The sequence below is a fragment of the Rhinichthys klamathensis genome, unplaced genomic scaffold (genome assembly GCF_029890125.1).
Source record: "Rhinichthys klamathensis goyatoka isolate OS25496 unplaced genomic scaffold, OSU_Roscu_1.1 h1tg000035l_1, whole genome shotgun sequence".
NCBI lineage: Eukaryota > Metazoa > Chordata > Actinopteri > Cypriniformes > Leuciscidae > Rhinichthys > Rhinichthys klamathensis.
This window is the reverse complement of record NW_026606583.1, coordinates 1,076,172-1,094,873: the sequence shown is the minus strand read 5'-3', so window position 1 is coordinate 1,094,873 and position 18,702 is coordinate 1,076,172. Positions and strand designations below refer to the sequence as shown.

The 18,702-nt window shown below is 38.1% G+C and overlaps 2 protein-coding genes across 3 annotated transcripts in view; one reads left to right on the top strand and one right to left on the bottom strand.

Moving 5' to 3' along the window:
- ppp1r9bb (protein phosphatase 1, regulatory subunit 9Bb) overlaps positions 1-6,905 on the top strand; it is a 32,712-nt gene extending 25,807 nt beyond the window's left edge. The window contains exons 6-10 of one of the 2 annotated variants that reach the window (XM_056245804.1): positions 981-1,126; positions 4,484-4,537; positions 5,035-5,264; positions 6,012-6,108; positions 6,243-6,905. In XM_056245804.1, coding sequence (XP_056101779.1) covers positions 981-1,126; positions 4,484-4,537; positions 5,035-5,264; positions 6,012-6,108; positions 6,243-6,296 — 581 coding nt within the window. In that variant the 3' untranslated portion in view covers positions 6,297-6,905. Of the gene's footprint in view, positions 1-976; positions 1,127-4,483; positions 4,538-5,034; positions 5,265-6,011; positions 6,109-6,242 lie in introns of both variants that reach the window. The other variant, XM_056245803.1, reaches the window with a different exon arrangement.
- A 2,784-nt stretch (positions 6,906-9,689) lies between these two features.
- Positions 9,690-18,462, bottom strand: prdm9 (PR domain containing 9). Its single transcript, XM_056245802.1, has 6 exons — positions 18,315-18,462; positions 17,735-17,845; positions 17,321-17,592; positions 17,156-17,223; positions 16,891-17,081; positions 9,690-11,625 (listed from the first exon to the last, which is right to left on the bottom strand). Exons 1-6 carry the CDS (start codon positions 18,328-18,330, stop codon positions 9,698-9,700), a joined length of 2,586 nt encoding a protein of 861 aa, XP_056101777.1. The 5' UTR covers positions 18,331-18,462; the 3' UTR covers positions 9,690-9,697.
- Positions 18,463-18,702: the final 240 nt, after the last annotated feature.

The window sequence follows — 18,702 nt, the reverse complement described above, 5'->3', positions numbered from 1 at the left end:
CTTTACTACTCATGGTAAAATAAGTGATGATAAGTATATTAAAAGTAAAATAAAAGGTAAAAGAATACCAGCTTGCTGAAGCACACTTGGACAGTTGTTTAGTTCAAATACTTTAGGGTTTGTGTGAAATGTTTGACTAATTAAAAACAGTCTTAAACATTATATGTCAGAGTAGCAGTATACCAGAGTAATCATTATCTTTATCATCATCAGCCACCCAATCAGATCTTTCCCGGCTAAGGCGGGTCAGACGTCATCCCCTTAGGCCCTATTTACACCTGGTAAACACCTGTTGTCTCCGGGCACGTTCATGTATAAATTGTGTGAGCTTATTTTGTCAATTGAATCGAAAGATCTGAATAAAACCCCCATACATTTACCTACCCATAGACCCTCCCCTCGAAGAAATCAGGACAGAAGTGGTTGGAACTGGACAAAAGAGACGGATTAAAATACCAGGTGTAAACGGGAATGTGTCTCCCTCATCTACTTGTGATCTGATTAAGGTGTACCAGGTGATACCAGGTGTAAACAGGGCCTCAGTGGATCAATTGGTATGGAATTCCGTGTGCACTAAACAGCATTGAAACATCTAATGAGTTATAATCCAACACGGAAAACTGCAAAGTGTACAGTACACTTTGCAGTTTTCCATGTTGGATTATAACTCATTAGATGTTTCAATGCTGTTTAGTGCACACGGAATTCCATATCTACGTGGAATGATTTCGTAAAAGTTTCATCCACATTCATTGACAGTTTTGGCGATACATATCTGCCATGTTGTTCTTAATACAATCAAATTGTTCTGGTATTGAACTTCAGCTGCCATATCTGTGAAGAAAGGAAGAGTGTTTTATCACGTTTAGTAGCAGACTTGAAAGTCTTTATCTTTCTTTTGTTTATCAGAACATTTAAAAAAAAAAAAAGTTTAAAACTTGTGACAAAAGGCTGTTCCCTTGTCCTTCCCTTCTAGCCGGGTGATTATGGCACTGATGAAGATGAAGAAGACGAGATGAGCCCCACATACCCTAGTGCCATAGAGGTGTTTGACTTGGCTGAAAATGAGGACATGCTGTCACCGGTGGAAGTTGACCCTGAGAAGCTTGCTCACAAATATAAAGAAGTAAGACACAAATTGAGCTGGACAACAAGGGTTTAAAACATACAGTGAAAGTGTATTGACCAGTATCTAATGAAAAATGTACTTGTGTTAAAGTTAAAAAGTATCCACATTTCTTTATTCTATGTAAAAATGAATGATTTCTCAGCTTTAAAAAAGACGGATGACGTCAAGAGACGGAGGATATTTTCCCATTAAACTTTGACAAAGTATAAGTGTCACATGTGGCTGTAGTAATAAAACACACAACGAAGAAACACAAATGAAGAATAGACTTTAATCCAATAATAGAGCAACAGGAGACAACAGGGAGCAACACAACCACATAAACTGAAACGAGACCAAACACTAAAAAAGGAAACTAAGGGTTTATAAAAGCAGGGAGTATAATGAAGGGAAAAACAGAACAGGTGTTAACTCATTTAGAACCATAGAAACTAATAAGCAAAGGGAACAATGAACACAGGCAAGCCAGAACAGGAAACAATGAAAACTAAACTTAAACAGAACATTTACGTTACAATAAGTTTGTAAAGCAATTATTTTTAAATAAATGCCATAATTATGTAGGGCTGAACTGAAATGTAACAGACTATTATCCCTGAAATTGGTAAATTACTGTACTACTCTGTATGATTAGACCATTTAGACTAATCAGTGTGTTACAGTTTTTTCAAATTGCTTACACATTAAAAGTGGAACTTGAGGCCCACTCAGTGAAACTATTCACTCATGTACCGAATCTTCAGACCAAGTCTGCAAAACTGCAAGGACATTATACGCTTTACACTCAGTTTGAAATTGAAAAACAAACTTTTTTGCAAAACTCTAAACAGTTCTCTACATGCCTCACTCATTTACTGACCTACACCCAATGATCATGTGTGACTTATACATAAATTGATCACATAGAAATCAAAACTCAGTTTCTGCTTATAGTGTAAATATATATATATATATATACACTGAACAAAATTATAAACGCAACACTTTTGTTTTTGCCCCCATTTTTCATGAGCTGAACTCAAAGATCTAAGAGTTTTTCTATGTACACAAAATGCCTATTTCTCTTAAATATTGTTCACAAATCTGTCTAAATCTGTGTTAGTGAGCACTTCTTTGCCGAGATAATCCATCCACCTCACAGTTGTGCCATATCAAGATGCTGATTAGACAGCATGATTGTTGCACAGGTGTGCCTTAGGCTGTCCACAATAAAAGGCCACTCTAAAATGTGCAGTTTTACTGGGGGTGAATGGCACAACAATGGGCCTCAGGATCTCGTCATGGTATCTCTGTGCATTCAAAATGCCATCAATAAAATGCACCTGTGTTCGTTGTCCATAACATACGCCTGCGCATACCATAACCCCACCGCCACCATGGGCCACTCGATCCACAACGTTGACATCAGCAAATCACTCACCCACACGACACTATAGTATACACGCTGTCTGCCTTCTGCCCTGTACAGTGAAAACCGGGATTCATCCGTGAAGAGAACACCTCTCCAAAGTGCCAGACGCCATCTAATGTGAGCATTTGCCCACTCAAGTCGGTTATGACGACGAACTGCAGTCAGGTCGAGACCCCGATGAGGACAATACAGTAAAACTGCACATTTTAGAGTGGCCTTTTATTGTGGCCAGCCTAAGGCATACCTGTGCAATAATCATGCTGTCTAATCAGCATCTTGATATGCCACACCTGTGGAGGAGAAGTGCTCACTAACACAGATTTAGACAGATTTGTGAACAATATTTGAGAGAAATAGGCCTTTTGTGTACATAGAAAAAGTCTTAGATCTTTGAGTTCAGCTCATGAAAAATGGGGGCAAAAACAAAAGTGTTGCGTTTATAATTTTGTTCAGTGTATATATTTAAGTATATATATAAATAAGTATACATATTTACATATATGTATGTATGTATGTATATATATATATATATATATATATATATATATACATATATGTATGAATTTAGATATATATATATATATGTGTGTGTGTGTGTATATATATAGTACAGTATATATATACTACATATAGATACATATATACACACACATACACACACACACACACACACACACACACACAGCGCTTTAGAAATAAAGTTGACTTTCTGACTTGGCATGTATGCATATTCAGTGTGTGTGTGTGTGTGTGTATATACTATATGTATTTATATTCCGGTATGTAACACAGTTCGTTGGGTAACGCTTCCTTTTACAGTACAGTGTACTTCCCTAGAAAGTACTGGCTAATATACGGTAAGTACATGGGTTAGGGGTAGGTTTAGGGGTAGGTTCAGGGTTAGTACTTAGTTATTACCCAGTAATTGTAATTACTATAATAAGTACATAGTATGTACATGGGTAACAGGACTGTAAAAGGAAGCGTTACCGTTCGTTGTTGTGGGAAGAAGGAGGCGGGAACCGGCGAACATTTAAAGACTTTTATAAATAAACCAACAAATACAAAATGAAAGTAAAAGACAGCAGCCCCTCATGGACGACTGCTGTCACATAAAACATAAAATAATTCCAGGCCTTTTCCTCTCTCGATCTTCACAGTCGTCGCTCCTCCTTTATGTTTCCGCTCCTCCGTGAGATACGAGACCGGTGCGTCGCGCAGGTGTTGCTGATTATCAATCACGCCATTGACCTCGCACTGTTCTCTCACGGGCCTCGGCCTCGTCCTGTTCGCCACAATATATATATATATATATATATATATATATATATATATATATATATATATATTGAATGTACATACAAGCTACAATATAGATTGTTTCACAGCCGCTTCACAATAGTAACAAATTCAAAATCGCCTGGGAAGCAGCTTGGCCAACAAGCCAATAATCTCAATATTCAGCTCAAATCACTTCAGTGTTGATTCAGTTCAGTTCATTAACTGTAACATTCATCAACTGTGCATACATGCAGTGTATTTGTGCACATACATGTACGTGTGACAAACTCCTGTACACTCCACTAAACAATGAACAAGCAAAAGACCTGAGATAGTAGTGTTTTACATTTTTCACACCCTTCTGTAGTTTGGCGTGCATGTGGCTAATCATTTTATGTTTGTGTGTAGAGTTACTACGCAAAAACAAAATGTTTGAATTAATGAATTTGAATTTGAATGATGTGTTGGCTTTTGCAAGAGATGTCTGATGTTTTGCATGTTGTGTGCGTTTTTTGTGGATTTGTGTGTAGATTTTCAAGAAATTGAGCCATAGTTTCAGAAATTGTGAACTGTAAATTAGTTTTCCATTAAATTGCCAGTTTTGTCATTGCAAAAGAGCAGATTAAGTTGCGTTCTTTAATCTGTTTACTACTTTGGCACAGCTGCAGATCAAACATGCTGTGACTCAGGCTGAAATCCAACAGCTCAAGAGGAAGGTATGATAACCCTTTTCATGCTAACTGGTCATGTGTCTAATCAAATTCTGTGTTTTCTTAGGACGAAGAGAAAGTTCACCCAAAAATGAAAACTGTCATTATTTACTTGTCTTTCCAAACCTGCCTATAATTTATGGCATTGTTGACATCAAACCTGATACAACACGCCTTGAGGCGCCAAGTTTGAATGTGAGAATATATATATGTTTTAATGAGACTTTAGAGCTTGGTGGAAGGGAAGATTATCAGTGTATTATGGCTTACTTTCTTGGTAAACTTCTTGGTTTGTGTTCTACAAAAGTAATAATGCTATGAGGGTGAGTAAATAATGGCAGAATTTCCATTTTTATGCCTTTACATTTTTCAAAAGAACACATATGAAAGTTATTCCTCTGACAAAGAGTTCTGGTTTTCCACATTTGTAAAGTTTTGATCTATGTTACTTTTTGCATGATAAGTTTAAGAATGTAATCATCTGTTTGCATTTATGTGTTAAGCTGAATCATGCAGAGCAGGAGAAGCAGCGCTGGCGTGCTGAAAAAGTCCAGATGGAACATAACATGCAGGAGAATCGGGAGCGCATGGAGAAGCTGGAGGGATATTGGATGGAGGCGCAGAGTCTGTGCCAGGCTGTGGATGAGCACCTGAAAGAAACACAGGCTCAATACCAGGCTCTAGAGCGCAAATACAGCAAGGCCAAACGCCTTATAAAAGAGTATCAGCAAAAGTGAGAGAAAACACACAGATACTAATCCACATCCACAATCTTAATAAAGGTCTGGTTTAGTTTTAACCCTGAGTTTTTTTTTTTTAAGATTAATATAAAGTAAGTTCACATATTCACCTGCTATTTGTTAATTGTAATGTAATGTTCATTTTATGTACAATAAATACATGTAAATATACTGTACATTCAGTAAGCATTACATAGCAGCATTCTAGAAGACATGTACTAAACACACAAAAAACCTTTACAATTTGTATAAACAGTAAGAGGGTCCATGATGTGACACTCATTTTTGTTTGGATCAATGAATTTATTCAAAATGAAATGAGTTGGTTACACCTCTTCTACGATAACAAAAAGTGAACGAACGGAAGCAAAAGTTTGTTATAATCTATTTCTTAAAAAAAATCCTATTTGTTAAAGAAAAAAAACTTTTACCAAAAATGTTCACATCACATGCATCTCAGATACAAGGACATCTTTACTTTTCATTATAGAGTGAAAATTACAACCTTACTATAAACTATATGCAATTAAATGCTATGAACTATATAAAACCAACATGAATACAAAGATCGCGTTTCTAAGGACTTATTTCTTGGCAAATGTGTTTTAAATGAGATTTTTCTCTTAGTAATCAGCCCAAGATAATTATATACACCCAATAGATTAATGATCTTTTTCCTTTTTTTAAATTCAACTTCAGGAATCTAATCAATGTCTTTTTCCTTCCATTTTTTCATACAGGGAGATTGAGTTGCTGAAGAAGAAAACAGCTCAGCAGAAAACTCTAGAGGAGACTGAAGCTTCACATAAGGAGGAAACAGATCAACTCCAAGACAAGGTAGAGTGATCACATTCCTATAATATTTAGTAATGATCAAATCCTTTTGCTTACTAATACATCAATGATACAGTTTATAAATATGGCTATTTAGACAATTCAAATTGAGTCATATGAAATATCTCTTTATACAGGTAACAGATCTTGGGTCACAGGTCGAGGAGTTGAAGTCACTGGATCCATCGTAAAAGTTATTAATTGTTAAATAACTACTTCAATGTAAATGTACTGGAACTGGGGAAATAGAGAATCTGTACTTTTGTCCATTTAATTATTGTTAGTAAGTTTCATTCCTTCATACCTTTATTTCAGGCCTTTTATGGTTTTAGAGATTTTTCTTTATTCATTCTTAGTATTGTGAATAAATGTTTTACCCTGCAGTGTTTGCTCTTTAAAACCCTTTGTATTCTCCTTATATTTAACTCTAGATAATGATTCGGCTGTCATCGATAGTTTTGCCAAAGTTGTTACTGTAATAATCTAATGTACACAATAAACTCTGTTGTCTTTTTTTAAGTTATGTTAACAACATAAATGTGGCAGAACAGAAGACTGATCTTTCATTAACAAAACACTACAGTGGAATATTTTTCCAGTTTCAGTCCTGAAACTAATGAAACAGAGGCACTGATTGAACCAAGCGGTGAAAACAACGTCTCGTGTTTGAAGACATCTGTTTCTGAAACTCCAGTAATGACCTGCCACTTGCTGCTGTACCTTAAAAGTCTCATTACTCTTTTTTTCCTTTTATCCTGATGTCTTTCTTAGGACTGTCCTTAGGAGGCACTGTTAAATGGGATGAAACAAGTATGATTTGTCTAGATTCTTTAAAAGTATATATTAGTATAAAATGGGAAGCACATCATTCATGAATGGACGGAACCTGAGGAACATAGGAAACACTCGAAATGATAAATGGTCTCTTAAAGAACCAGTCAAGGATGTAGTTCAGCTAATATTTTGTGGTCATTAAAAACAACATACTTAGCATAGCCTTATTATTATATATATATAGCCAGATTTAAAGGGGTTTCTCTCACTCCAATTGCCTCTATTCTACCTATATCAGTTCACACTATACCTCTTGTGCAAGGTTTTGGTGACTTGAACCTTAAAAACCAACTGCTGCCTTTTTCCTCAGTATTACTCCAGTGTTGCCACTCTCCAGTGTTCATTTCGACCTCCCCTTAAACCTTCTTTACAGAGGCAGAAAAAAAAAAAAAGGTGTTTGCTACTTACTTTTTATCAGTGGAACTGTTCTTTGATTCAGCTATACCAGACATGTATGATTATGGGACTGGCCTCCACATGTGTATAGTTTTTTTCTTCGTTCTTTTTTTTATGAATGTTATTTTCATTTAAACACAGTTGAAAGAGATTGACCTGTAGAGGCCACAATAGTTTCATGAAATCTGGATATATATAAAAAAAAAAAAAAAAAAAAAAAAAAAAAGGACACTATCTACATACTACTGCCTGGAGTAAACCTGCCTCATGAATTGTTCAATATAATTTAACCTAATACAGAGCACAGCTAGACTAGCTGTTGGAGAAAGATGTTCTAGATACGACAGTGAATTTCACATCCTATAGGAAGCAAGACATTTTGTTAACGTAATCATGTGAAATGTATGAAGGAACCACAAACTATAAATGATTGTGATTGTAGATTTAGTGTCACCATTAGTCTTTACACCGGGACTAAATTAAATCGATGAGGCATGTAAACAACTTTTTTTTTTCAGTGCAATGCTTGTATGAAAAACACTCATGTGGTTTGTTAATGTGCTTTTATGAAATAAAAAGTCAACTGTGGATTTGTAACCAAGGTTGCTTTGTTTTCTTTAAGTGGTACAATATGGCTTTCATATGCTTAAAATAACTTAATTGCATGGACATAATGGTAGTCCTAAACTTTTCAACTTACTAAATCTGTCAAGAGAGCCACTTTGATTATATAAAGCTTGGATGTATATGATGAGAGACTGCTTTGCAGTTCAGACGTGACCATGTGCATTACTAACCTCTAGAGGGAGCGAATTGATACAACTTATTTTTTGTGTTGACAAAGATGTCCGATCATTCTAAATGTATAATCATTAATCACAAAAAAACTCGGTCCTCAAATGCCTGATACCAGAGGCTTCTCTTCCTCTTCAACCCAAGCATCTTACATTGACATTGTAAATGTAATACTCTTTGCTCAGTCTTTTATATTTTGATATGATTGCCTCTGTGGTACATATTGAGAAAATACAGTTCTTACATTTAATTTAATATTTTTAAAACATACTCTGCATTAGAGAACTCTTTGTTTCTAAAATATTATGCTCATGGGGAGATGGAGAAAGAACAAAGTTGGTTCAATTATTTCATTTTATTAATGCATTTGAGGGTTAAATTGTTTCCAAGGAGGCATGACATTTGCATAGCAACAATGTGCATGTCAAGAACTCACAAACATCTTCAAGCTATCTGAAATAGTCTCTAACCCCTAAAATACGGTTTTGGAGCAATGACACAGATGGTATGTATAAAGCTTGACACTCAGTCCTGTAAACAAACAGTTTTGTGATTATTATGGTATCTTTAAAAGCATTTGTCAGAAATCAGTATACCCATGTTTTGGAATTTTGTACTTGTAGGCTTTTTTTTATTTTTTTAATGATTTCATAATTATATCATGATCATTCTAATAAACCAGCTCTTTAGTATGGTTAAGGTAACTTTTTTTCTTGGGGTCAGAGGTGGAAGATTTGTTTCTCTACTTTGTTTGCGCACATATGACAATAAACACATTGTATTTTATACAGGATACAACTATGGCTAAAACACATGACGGCAACCAGTCACAGCGTACAAATGAGCATCACACTATTTCTCTTTTAGGAGGCCCATTTGTAACCAAAGCAAAACTAAAATAAAATGTAAAAGGCAAACTAGACTGATGAAAAAAATCATAATCACAGTTAAGCATGGTGAAATGCTGTTATCCATGCAAGGTTTTTATTTGATATGGAAATAAACTATACTCGGCATGCACCTAAAATAAGCTAAAAGCAAAATATTAAAATAATTTTCTGTTGTATGGAGTGACATGATATCTTAAAAAAATACACTTATGCATCTATGCAAACTCTTATGGGTTCTGATTTTTAAGAATGTAATATTTTCTTCTGTCTATGAATATAATTGGAATAACAAAAACCTTAATTATCCCATCTTCCAAGTTTCTTGACTAAAAGAAAACATCTTGCAACACATAAATGTAACATTTTTTTTTACTATGATCATAGGAACATATTGTTCAACAATTACACATTTTGTCATTAATAAAATATAGTTTTGACTTTTGCACATTTGATTCAATAACTCAGGGGACCAACTACACGTAGCAATTGTGTGCCCACTTATGTTATACTCAAAAATGCCAAGTTCAGATCTGTCTAAACATTTTTACATGAACGGTATCTTTCATTGGCTATATAATTTTGTCTTAAAAAGAACTAAAGATGTTCTTAAAACAGGAACAACAAACTTTTCATATGACATCTATAAATTCATTAGTGTCTTATTGTTACTATTTTAGTTAGGAATGCATTTTCTGATGATGCCGGGTGAGATGGTATCTACGAGTAAAGCTTTTTCCACACTGAGTGCAGGGGAAAAGTTTGGTGCCATTATGAAGCTGTTGGTGAGCTTTGAGACTTTGTGGCCTACTAAAGCTTTTTCCACAATCGGGGCACTGGCATGGCCGAACGCCTGAATGCTTCTGTTCATGCCTCCTCAAATCTCCTGATTGCCTGAAGCTTTCGCCGCACTGTGAACACAAGAAAGGTTTTTCACCGGTGTGAGTGCGGAGATGCACATTCAGTTGTCCAGAGTGGACAAAACTCTTTCCGCACTGCTGACATGTGTAAGGTTTTTCTCCTGTGTGGATGCGCTGGTGTTGCTTGAGGCTATTAAACCAGCTGAAGGCCTTTCCGCAATCTGTGCAGAGATACACCTTTTCCCCCTGCTTGAAACAGCTGTGATTCTTGAAGCCCTTGATTGTGCTAAAGCTCTTGCAGCACTGGCTGCAGCTGTGAGGCTTTTCAACTGACAAGACGCCCCCTTCTTGGAAACTCAGATATTTTACGCTCATTTCTGGGTGGTGACGGCGGATGTGTTTGTAAAGATAGCGCTCATCAGTGAAGGAGAAGGGGCAGTATGTGCAGGGAAAGATGGTGGCATTAACCAGGGCCGAGCTCTGGCGGTGGGCTTTGCGGCGTGAATGGCTCTGCTGGTGGCGCTTCAAGCCAGAAGACTGGGTGAAGGACTTGAGGCACAACGTGCAACAGTAGGGCTTCTCCTTGGAGTGGATTGTGCGCTCATGGCGACGAAGGTTACACATGCGGTTGAAGTAAAGGTTGCAGTGGGAGCAACAGTAAGATCCGTCTCCCTGCTGAATGCACTCATGGGCTTTGAGAATATCAAAATTACTGAAAGCTCTCAGGCATTCACCGCAGACATGCTGGGAAGCTGGCGCTTCCTGTGGTTCTCCTATCTTATTATTATCTTGTCCAGCACATTGGTGAGTTTTCAATGTCTCCAAATCAGAGAACCTTTGTTCACACTCAGTGCAGATAGGTAAACTCTTCTGCACTTCAACCTCCGCTGCTTGCTTGTTTTTAGGTGGTCGGCCCCGTGGTCGGCCAACAGACACTTTTTTTGGACAACTACTGCCTCTCAGAGGGTTCTTTGCAGACCTCTTCTCTCGAGTAGGAGGTTCATAGGTTGGGTCATGCTTGTCAGAATTCATCTCTGTATCACCCTCAGTCCCTGCTGTGAGCGAGCCGCTCTCAACTAATCTGAGATACTCTCCATGGTGATGCCGTTTGAGATGTTGATTTAAATTGAATTTGGCCACAAAAGAAAAGGAGCACTTAGTGCAAGGATATATGTCAGAAGGTCTGTCAGCATCTTTCTCTTTCTTTTCCTCCCCCTGGTGGGTTTGTTGGTGTCTTTTCAGACCTGTTGCCTGACTAAAACACTTCTTACAATGGCTGCAGCAATAAGGCTTCTCTTTAGAGTGAATAGTGCGCTGGTGTCTCTTCAGATGACAAGATCTCAAAAAGTTCCGGCCACACTCACCACATTTATTTATTTCATCCGAGATCTCAGTAGCACAATTTGCCTGGTCACTCAAACCATTACCGCATGTTTCGGACAAATCAGTGCAGTCTGACTTTTCTGAGTGATGAATGGGTTGTCCATTTAGGGTTGAAATTTGACCCTGACAGCTTTCTGTCATTGGCTGCATATGGGTTGGAGGAGCTGCATCTGAGGCCAGAAGGCACTGGTCTATGTCTATAACTGTTGAGTGGTCTTCGGACTCAAGCGGCTGTGTCTGCATGAAGTCCGCATACTGATCAGGATGCGAGCGCTTCACATGAACACGCAGATAAAAAATAGTTGGGAAGGAGTAATGGCAATGAGGACATAAACAGACCTGAGTCGCCTGTTCTTCAGTTGTACCTGAAAAAAGAAATCAAATTACTGGAAAGCCAAAAGCCATGACAGATATCAACACCAAATGAATTACAGTCGCTGTATTTAGTCACTTTGTATTTCTACAAAGTAGTATGGAAGCCCTAAAGACTTATATTAGGTAAATAACTGAAATGTTTATGGCACAATTACAAAGGTTAACTTCAAATGTGCTGTTACATGGTAAGGCAGTGTTCCTAAAGAATAGCTCAAACAGCAGAGCATGACCCTAGCAACGACAAGGTCCCAGGGAATCCATGAACTGATGAAATAAATAGAAACAGAGCGCATTTAGGCCACGCCCACACCGGGGGTGCAATCCAACGGTCTCCATTGACTTTGCATTGCGAGAGGCTGCCTCCTTGTCATTTCTGACTTATAACAAAAACAAAACAATGTCTAAAAGCTGCTATGTGACAAAGTGTACAGCAAACAAGCTAAAAAAACAGAAATACGTTTTTATAATCTGTCGACCCCAAAAAAAACGACCGTTTTAAGGACACAAAAGTGGATACATGCAATTGAAACGGAGCACAAGGTGTCATATTACTCTGAGAACTACGTCCACTGGAGGGGAACGTAATCAGCGACAGGATAGCTTATCTTACAGAAATATAATATATAAAACTGACATTTGGATATTTGACTTACCAGTGACAAAATGTTTACTGCACACGTAGTGTATTTTTTAGTGCATACTGAGTGTCAGGATCCTTAAACGCTCGTTTTTTGGGGTCGACAGCTTATAAAAACTTATTTCTGTTTGCTGTACACCTTGTCACATAGCAGCCTTTAGACATTGTTTTGTTTTTTGTTATAAGTCAGAAATGACAAGGAGGCAGCTTCTCGCAATGCAAAGTCAATGGAGACGGTTGGAAAACATGCTTCCCTCTAAGGTGAATTAAATCAGGAATTCTTAAATATCATCTGGATTAACTCAGTGCTCGAATTTTAGTAAAGATAATAATGACGCATCTGATTAAATTACGCAGTTAGGATATGGTAAATTTTGTGAATTAATTATTTACAATAATTCATGCAACTGAAGTCTATTTTTAGGCTACTTGCTATATCTCTCTAAAAATGTAAACGCCCCTACATCTAAAGACTGTATTATATTGTTTACTGAATGATTGGCACCGCTCCAGTGAAGCTAACTTTAGCAACAAAAAAAAAAAACCTGAGTCGGGAAGAGAAAGCTTATTTTAGGAGTAATTTTCTCTCTCTCTATCTTTGTACTGTACTATTTGTGGCATCAACTAATTATGTTAGTAAAAATGTCACAACAAATCAAAATGACTGTGCATGGCATTCTTTTAACTGTAAAGCAACTCTTTGTCCAAATCTATAATATTGTTTCCTTTGTATAATGAGCTCATTTATAAATTATGAGCAATTTCACATTTGCGAAATTTCACAAATTAACTGCACATTTATGTAACATTCTTTAGAACATGCCACCGAATAAAGTTACAGAATAAAAAAAAAAAAAAAAACTGTAACACTTTAGAATACTGTTCCATCATTAAAGCTGCAGTCCGTAGCTTTTTTGGGGTTAAAGGGATACTCCACTTTTTTTGGAAATAGGCTCATTTTACAACTCCCCCAGAGTTAAACTGTTCAGTTTTACCGTTTTTGAATCCATTCAGCCGATCTCCGGTTCTGGCGGTACCACTTTTAGCATAGCTTAGCATACATCATTGGAGTGGACAAGACCATTAGCATTTCTAAAAAAAAAATGACCAAAGAGTTTCGATATTTTTCCTATTTAAAACTTGACTCTTCTGTAGTTACATCGTGCACTAAGACCGACGGAAAATGTAAAGTTGCGATTTTCTCTGCTGATATGGCTTGGAACTATACTCTCATTCCTGCGTAATAATCAAGAAACTTCACTGCCGTACCATGAGAGCAGCAGGCGTAATGATATGACGCAGCGCCTGAAAATAGGCCACCTTCCTTTAACACAACGGAACTATTTTCAGGCGCTGCGTCATATCATTACGCCTGCTGCTCTAATGGTACGGCAGTGAAGTTTCTTGATTATTACGCAGGAATGAGAGTATAGTTCCTAGCCATATCAGCCTAGAAAATCGCAACTTTACATTTTCCGTCGGTCTTAGTGCACGATGTAACTACAGAAGAGTCAAGTTTTAAATAGGAAAAATATCGAAACTCTTTGGTCATTTTGTTTGAGAAATGCTAATGGTCTTGTCCACTCCAATGATGTATGCTAAGCTATGCTAAAAGTGGTACCGCCAGAACCGGAGATCGGCTGAATGGATTCAAAAACGGTAAATCTCAACAGTTTAACTCTGGGGGAGTTGTAAAATGAGCCTATTTCCAAAAAAAGTGGAGTATCCCTTTAAAAATGATCCAAAATACATATTTGAGAAAATACATAACCAGCCAGTGTTCAAAACTATCTGCTTGCCTTAGCTCGATTCAAAGCGGTAAGCTTGTAATAATGTTTTTGATTCCAGTGGTACTGGTGGATTTCCACGGGAGATTCGAGCATGTCTTTGCGTCATTACGTCACATCTGTACACATAAAGAAGAGTCTCGACTAGTATAAGCTATATTGCGTGTGAGGATGCTGGAGGTGGAGATTTATAGCCTTTTCTCACAGCACTTGATATAATTAAACTTATCAATTTGATGGCGGATCCAGAAAGGTTCAAACGACAATCACCAGTGACAACAGATTCACCCGCTGTAAAATGCAAAAGACTTCGTTCGGACTTCGGAGTGGCTACAGAAAAAAAGAGACTGCAACCGGACCCATGCGAAAACAAGGATAATATCGGAAGGACATTACATGTAATCACGCAATGCTTGCTTATGTTGTTAACATTAACAATTTGAGAACAAAGTATAATTTGCACGGTTTTGCGTGATATGATAACTTATAAGCGATTGTTAGATTTAATCAGTGCGATTTACTGCAATGTCAGAACCAGAACAAAGGTGGATGTTTCTTACTAGTTCAGATGACATTTTCCGGTGAAAATTCTTATGTTGGTCATACTTCCAAAAAGAAGGTGTTACTACATCCTTCTTAAGGAACTACTAATGATTTGGATCAGTATCAGTAAAGTGAATATCATGGGAACAAATTAGCAATGACTAAAGTGTTACCAAATCCATCGGAAGGAATTACTATTCAAAATCTTACAAAAATATCAAAATCTTACAATGACTTCAGTAATTACTATCAAGCGTAGCGTCAGTTCTGGCAGGTCACGTTAGTCAAGCTCGGTTCAGCTGATCCACGTCTACCTATAGGAATACGACGCCTATCACTGTATACATATATAAGCTTCTTCAGTATTATCAGCCTCTATCGCGTTTCTCAGGAGCGAATTACCCTCCTCAATCCCCAGCTCCTCCTCTCGCCCAGTCAGCATTTGGCATTCTGATTCCCCTTGAATCCGAATAAATTCTCGAATTATGTTGTATTTTAAAATCTTGAATTAATGATATCTGCAATACATTCATGTTGGTTCTGTTCTGTTTACCCTAAGGGGGGTTATTGCTGCTCTAATCCATGCTAGGCTGCATGGATGTGCAGGGAGTTCTCGCCCAGAACAGAACCATACCGCCAATCCTAACAGTATGCTGATTGTCAATCGTATTTGACGATAGTGGTCCTGACAGAACTAGAGTTATCACACTTGAGTCATAACCTGTAGGTTACCATTAACTTATATTATAAATTATGCATTATTCATGTTAATTATAAACCTGTACACTCACCGGCCACTTTATTAGGTACACCTGTCCAACTGCTCGTTAACACTTAATTTCTAAGCAGCCAATCACATGGCGGCAACTCAGTGCATTTAGGCATGTAGACATGGTCAAGACAATCTCCTGCAGTTCAAACCGAGCATCAGTATGGGGAAGAAAGTTGATTTGAGTGACTTTGAACGTGGCATGATTGTTGGTGCTAGAAGGGCTGGTCTGAGTATTTCAGAAACTGCTAATCTACTGGGATTTTCACGCACAACCATCTCTAGGGTTTACAGAGAATGGTCCGAAAAAGAAAAAACATCCAGTGAGCGGCAGTTCTGTGGGCGGAAATGCCTTGTTGATGCCAGAGGTCAGAGGAGAATGGCCAGACGGGTTCGAGCTGATAGAAGGGCAACAGTGACTGAAATAACCACTCGTTACAACCGAGGTATGCAGCAAAGCATTTGTGAAGCCACAACACGCACAACCTTGAGGCGGATGGGCTACAACAGCAGAAGACTCCACCGGGTACCACTCATCTCCACTACAAATAGGAAAAAGAGGCTACAATTTGCAAGAGCTCACCAAAATTGAACAGTTGAAGACTGGAAAAATGTTGCCTGGTCTGATGAGTCTCGATTTCTGTTGAGACATTCAGATGTTAGAGTCAGAATTTGGCGTAAACAGAATGAGAACATGGAACCATCATGCCTTGTTACCACTGTGCAGGCTGGTGGTGGTGGTGTAATGGTGTGGGGGATGTTTTCCTGGCACACTTTAGGCCCCTTAGTGCCAATTGGGCATCGTTTAAATGCCACGGCCTACCTGAGCATTGTTTCTGACCATGTCCATCCCTTTATGGCCACCATGTACCCATCCTCTGATGGCTACTTCCACCATGTCACAAAGCTCTAATCATTTCAAATTGGTTTCTTGAACATGACAATGAGTTCACTGTACTAAAATGGCCTCCACAGTCACCAGATCTCAACCCAATAGAGCATCTTTGGGATGTGGTGGAACGGGAGATTCGCATCATGGATGTGCAGCCGACAAATCTGCGGCAACTGTGTGATGCCATCATGTCAATATGGACCAAACTCCCTGAGGAATGCTTCCAGCACCTTGTTGAATCTATGCCACGAAGAATTGAGGCAGTTCTGAAGGCAAAAGGGGGTCCAACCCGTTACTAGCATGGGGTACCTAATAAAGTGGCCGGTGAGTGTATATATATATAGTAGTTCTTAGAAGTTCTCTGGGAGGTATGAAAAAAATAGTAGTTACTAATTAACTAATAGTGAACTACCAAATTCAACTGAGCGCTATTACTTACTAATTTGTTAATCAGAGTTTCTTGTTAGTTAATAGTAGTTACTAGAATGTTAATAGAGCGTTACTCATTTGTTCCTGTGTAGTTATTCATTAATGATGGAACAGTATTCTAAAGTGTTACCAAAAAACCTGCTAGTTGATAATATGGCACAACGTTTACACACAGGAGATGTAGTTAGATGTAGTTACCTAGAGAAATGCATTTCTTATTCCAGATCTTATCCCAGAGGGTGCCAAGTCCTTGAGCATATTCCTCAGCATACCAAACTCTAAATTCCTGCCCAGGGCTAATAGGGCGACAACAACGGAACAGAATACGTCCATTTTGCTGGAATGCAACAAGATTCTGTTCCGTCTCACTCATTGAACACACCACAAACCTAAAGCGAAGACACAAGATTGAGACAACTACAAAATAAAGGCATAAACTACAAAAGAGCATAGAAGTACTTACTTCATCCAGTTAGAGTGAGTGTCCCTCTCTGCATCTATGTAACTATATTGATTATTGCCTCTGTAAATCTGGAGAGAAAAAGGCATTACTATTATGTTTAGCCCAATACATATTGAAATTACAATTGTAACTAACAATTAACAAAACATTAAGGTTGACACTCACTACCCAAGAGTAGGCACTATCCAATGCCTTTTCCTCACAGGTCACCTCTCCATCCAAAGGTCCAAAATGCATCCCCAATGGCACAGTCTGGCCTTGGTTGAAAACCCCAAGTCCTGCATTAGAGATGCTAGATCGACCTATAACCAAGCCTTGTGGCAGTGTTAGCAGAGCTCTCTGAGGAATGCCCATAGCTGTTGGTGAGTCACATGTAAATAATGGTGGCCCATGAACCTCACATTGGTCTATGAAGTGCTGATGACACATCTCACAGTCTGCCAAAAACCAAGGAGTACAAGAAGGAGAGGGTATTGGAGACACAGAGAGTAAAAGGTACACATGAAAGAGAAGGAACATTTTTTAAATTTTGTTTTGAAAAAACATCTGCCAATTTAAGTTTGTATTTTATTTACTTACAGAAATGTTGGTCATTAAACATGCTACTCTCCTGTTCCGCCATCACAACAGAAGAATAATTAGTAACAGAGCCTTGTATCTCTAAATTCTGCTCATCACTTGGTGGCAAATCTGTCAGGAACCAGTTGAAAAACAGTATTTTATTATAACATGCATGTTACAGTGAATGCCTTCCCTTGAAGAAAGGTTATGGTGTTATATTTGTTGTTAGACCATAAATCACGTAATAACAAGAAAAAAAAAACTAAAGTAAGATGTCAAGTTTTATAAAACAACAGCAGAATAACTTATGAATGACTGACATGGCAAAATTGAACATACATTCTTTAAGCAAAGGCTGTCGTGACACAATCTGGTGACCTTGTTTTAACTGTTTAAACAGCCGTTTAATAATGGCATACATTCCTGAAACGCATTAATCATTCATAGTTTGAACCAGGCATGCAGATTAAGCTAAACTCTTCAGAGAAATTAAAAAGAGAGACACATTTTTATGTTTACATGTCGATTCGAGCAGTCTAAAACTAGCATGGTAAATGTATAGTTAGCTAACTACACTTTAGTATACAACAACACCCACCCGGACTGTCCGACATTGTTTCACTAAACGCAGGAAGTTGCACTTTTTACTCCTTAACACCGTACGCACACTCGGACACTCAGGTTATGCAATCCTGTTGTACCTTCAAGCTTACTAGCTGGATAGCGAACAAGAGACCTACTCAGCGCTTCCCAAAACAGGAAGTTGTAATACGTCGGCGTTTGTCAGTGACGCCATCACGGTGCGTGCAGTCTATGGGTGCGTGTGCGAAGGCCCTGTCCCAAATGGCACACTTCATGTGCACTTTCGGTCTTGTGGACTTACAATGGCTGCCGCGTGCGCGTGTCCGTTAAGTCCGTGAGACCGTAGTGTGTCCCATTTGTCATTTTTAGATCTCAGAAGGGTGCTCGCGAGCGCCCCCTCTGCG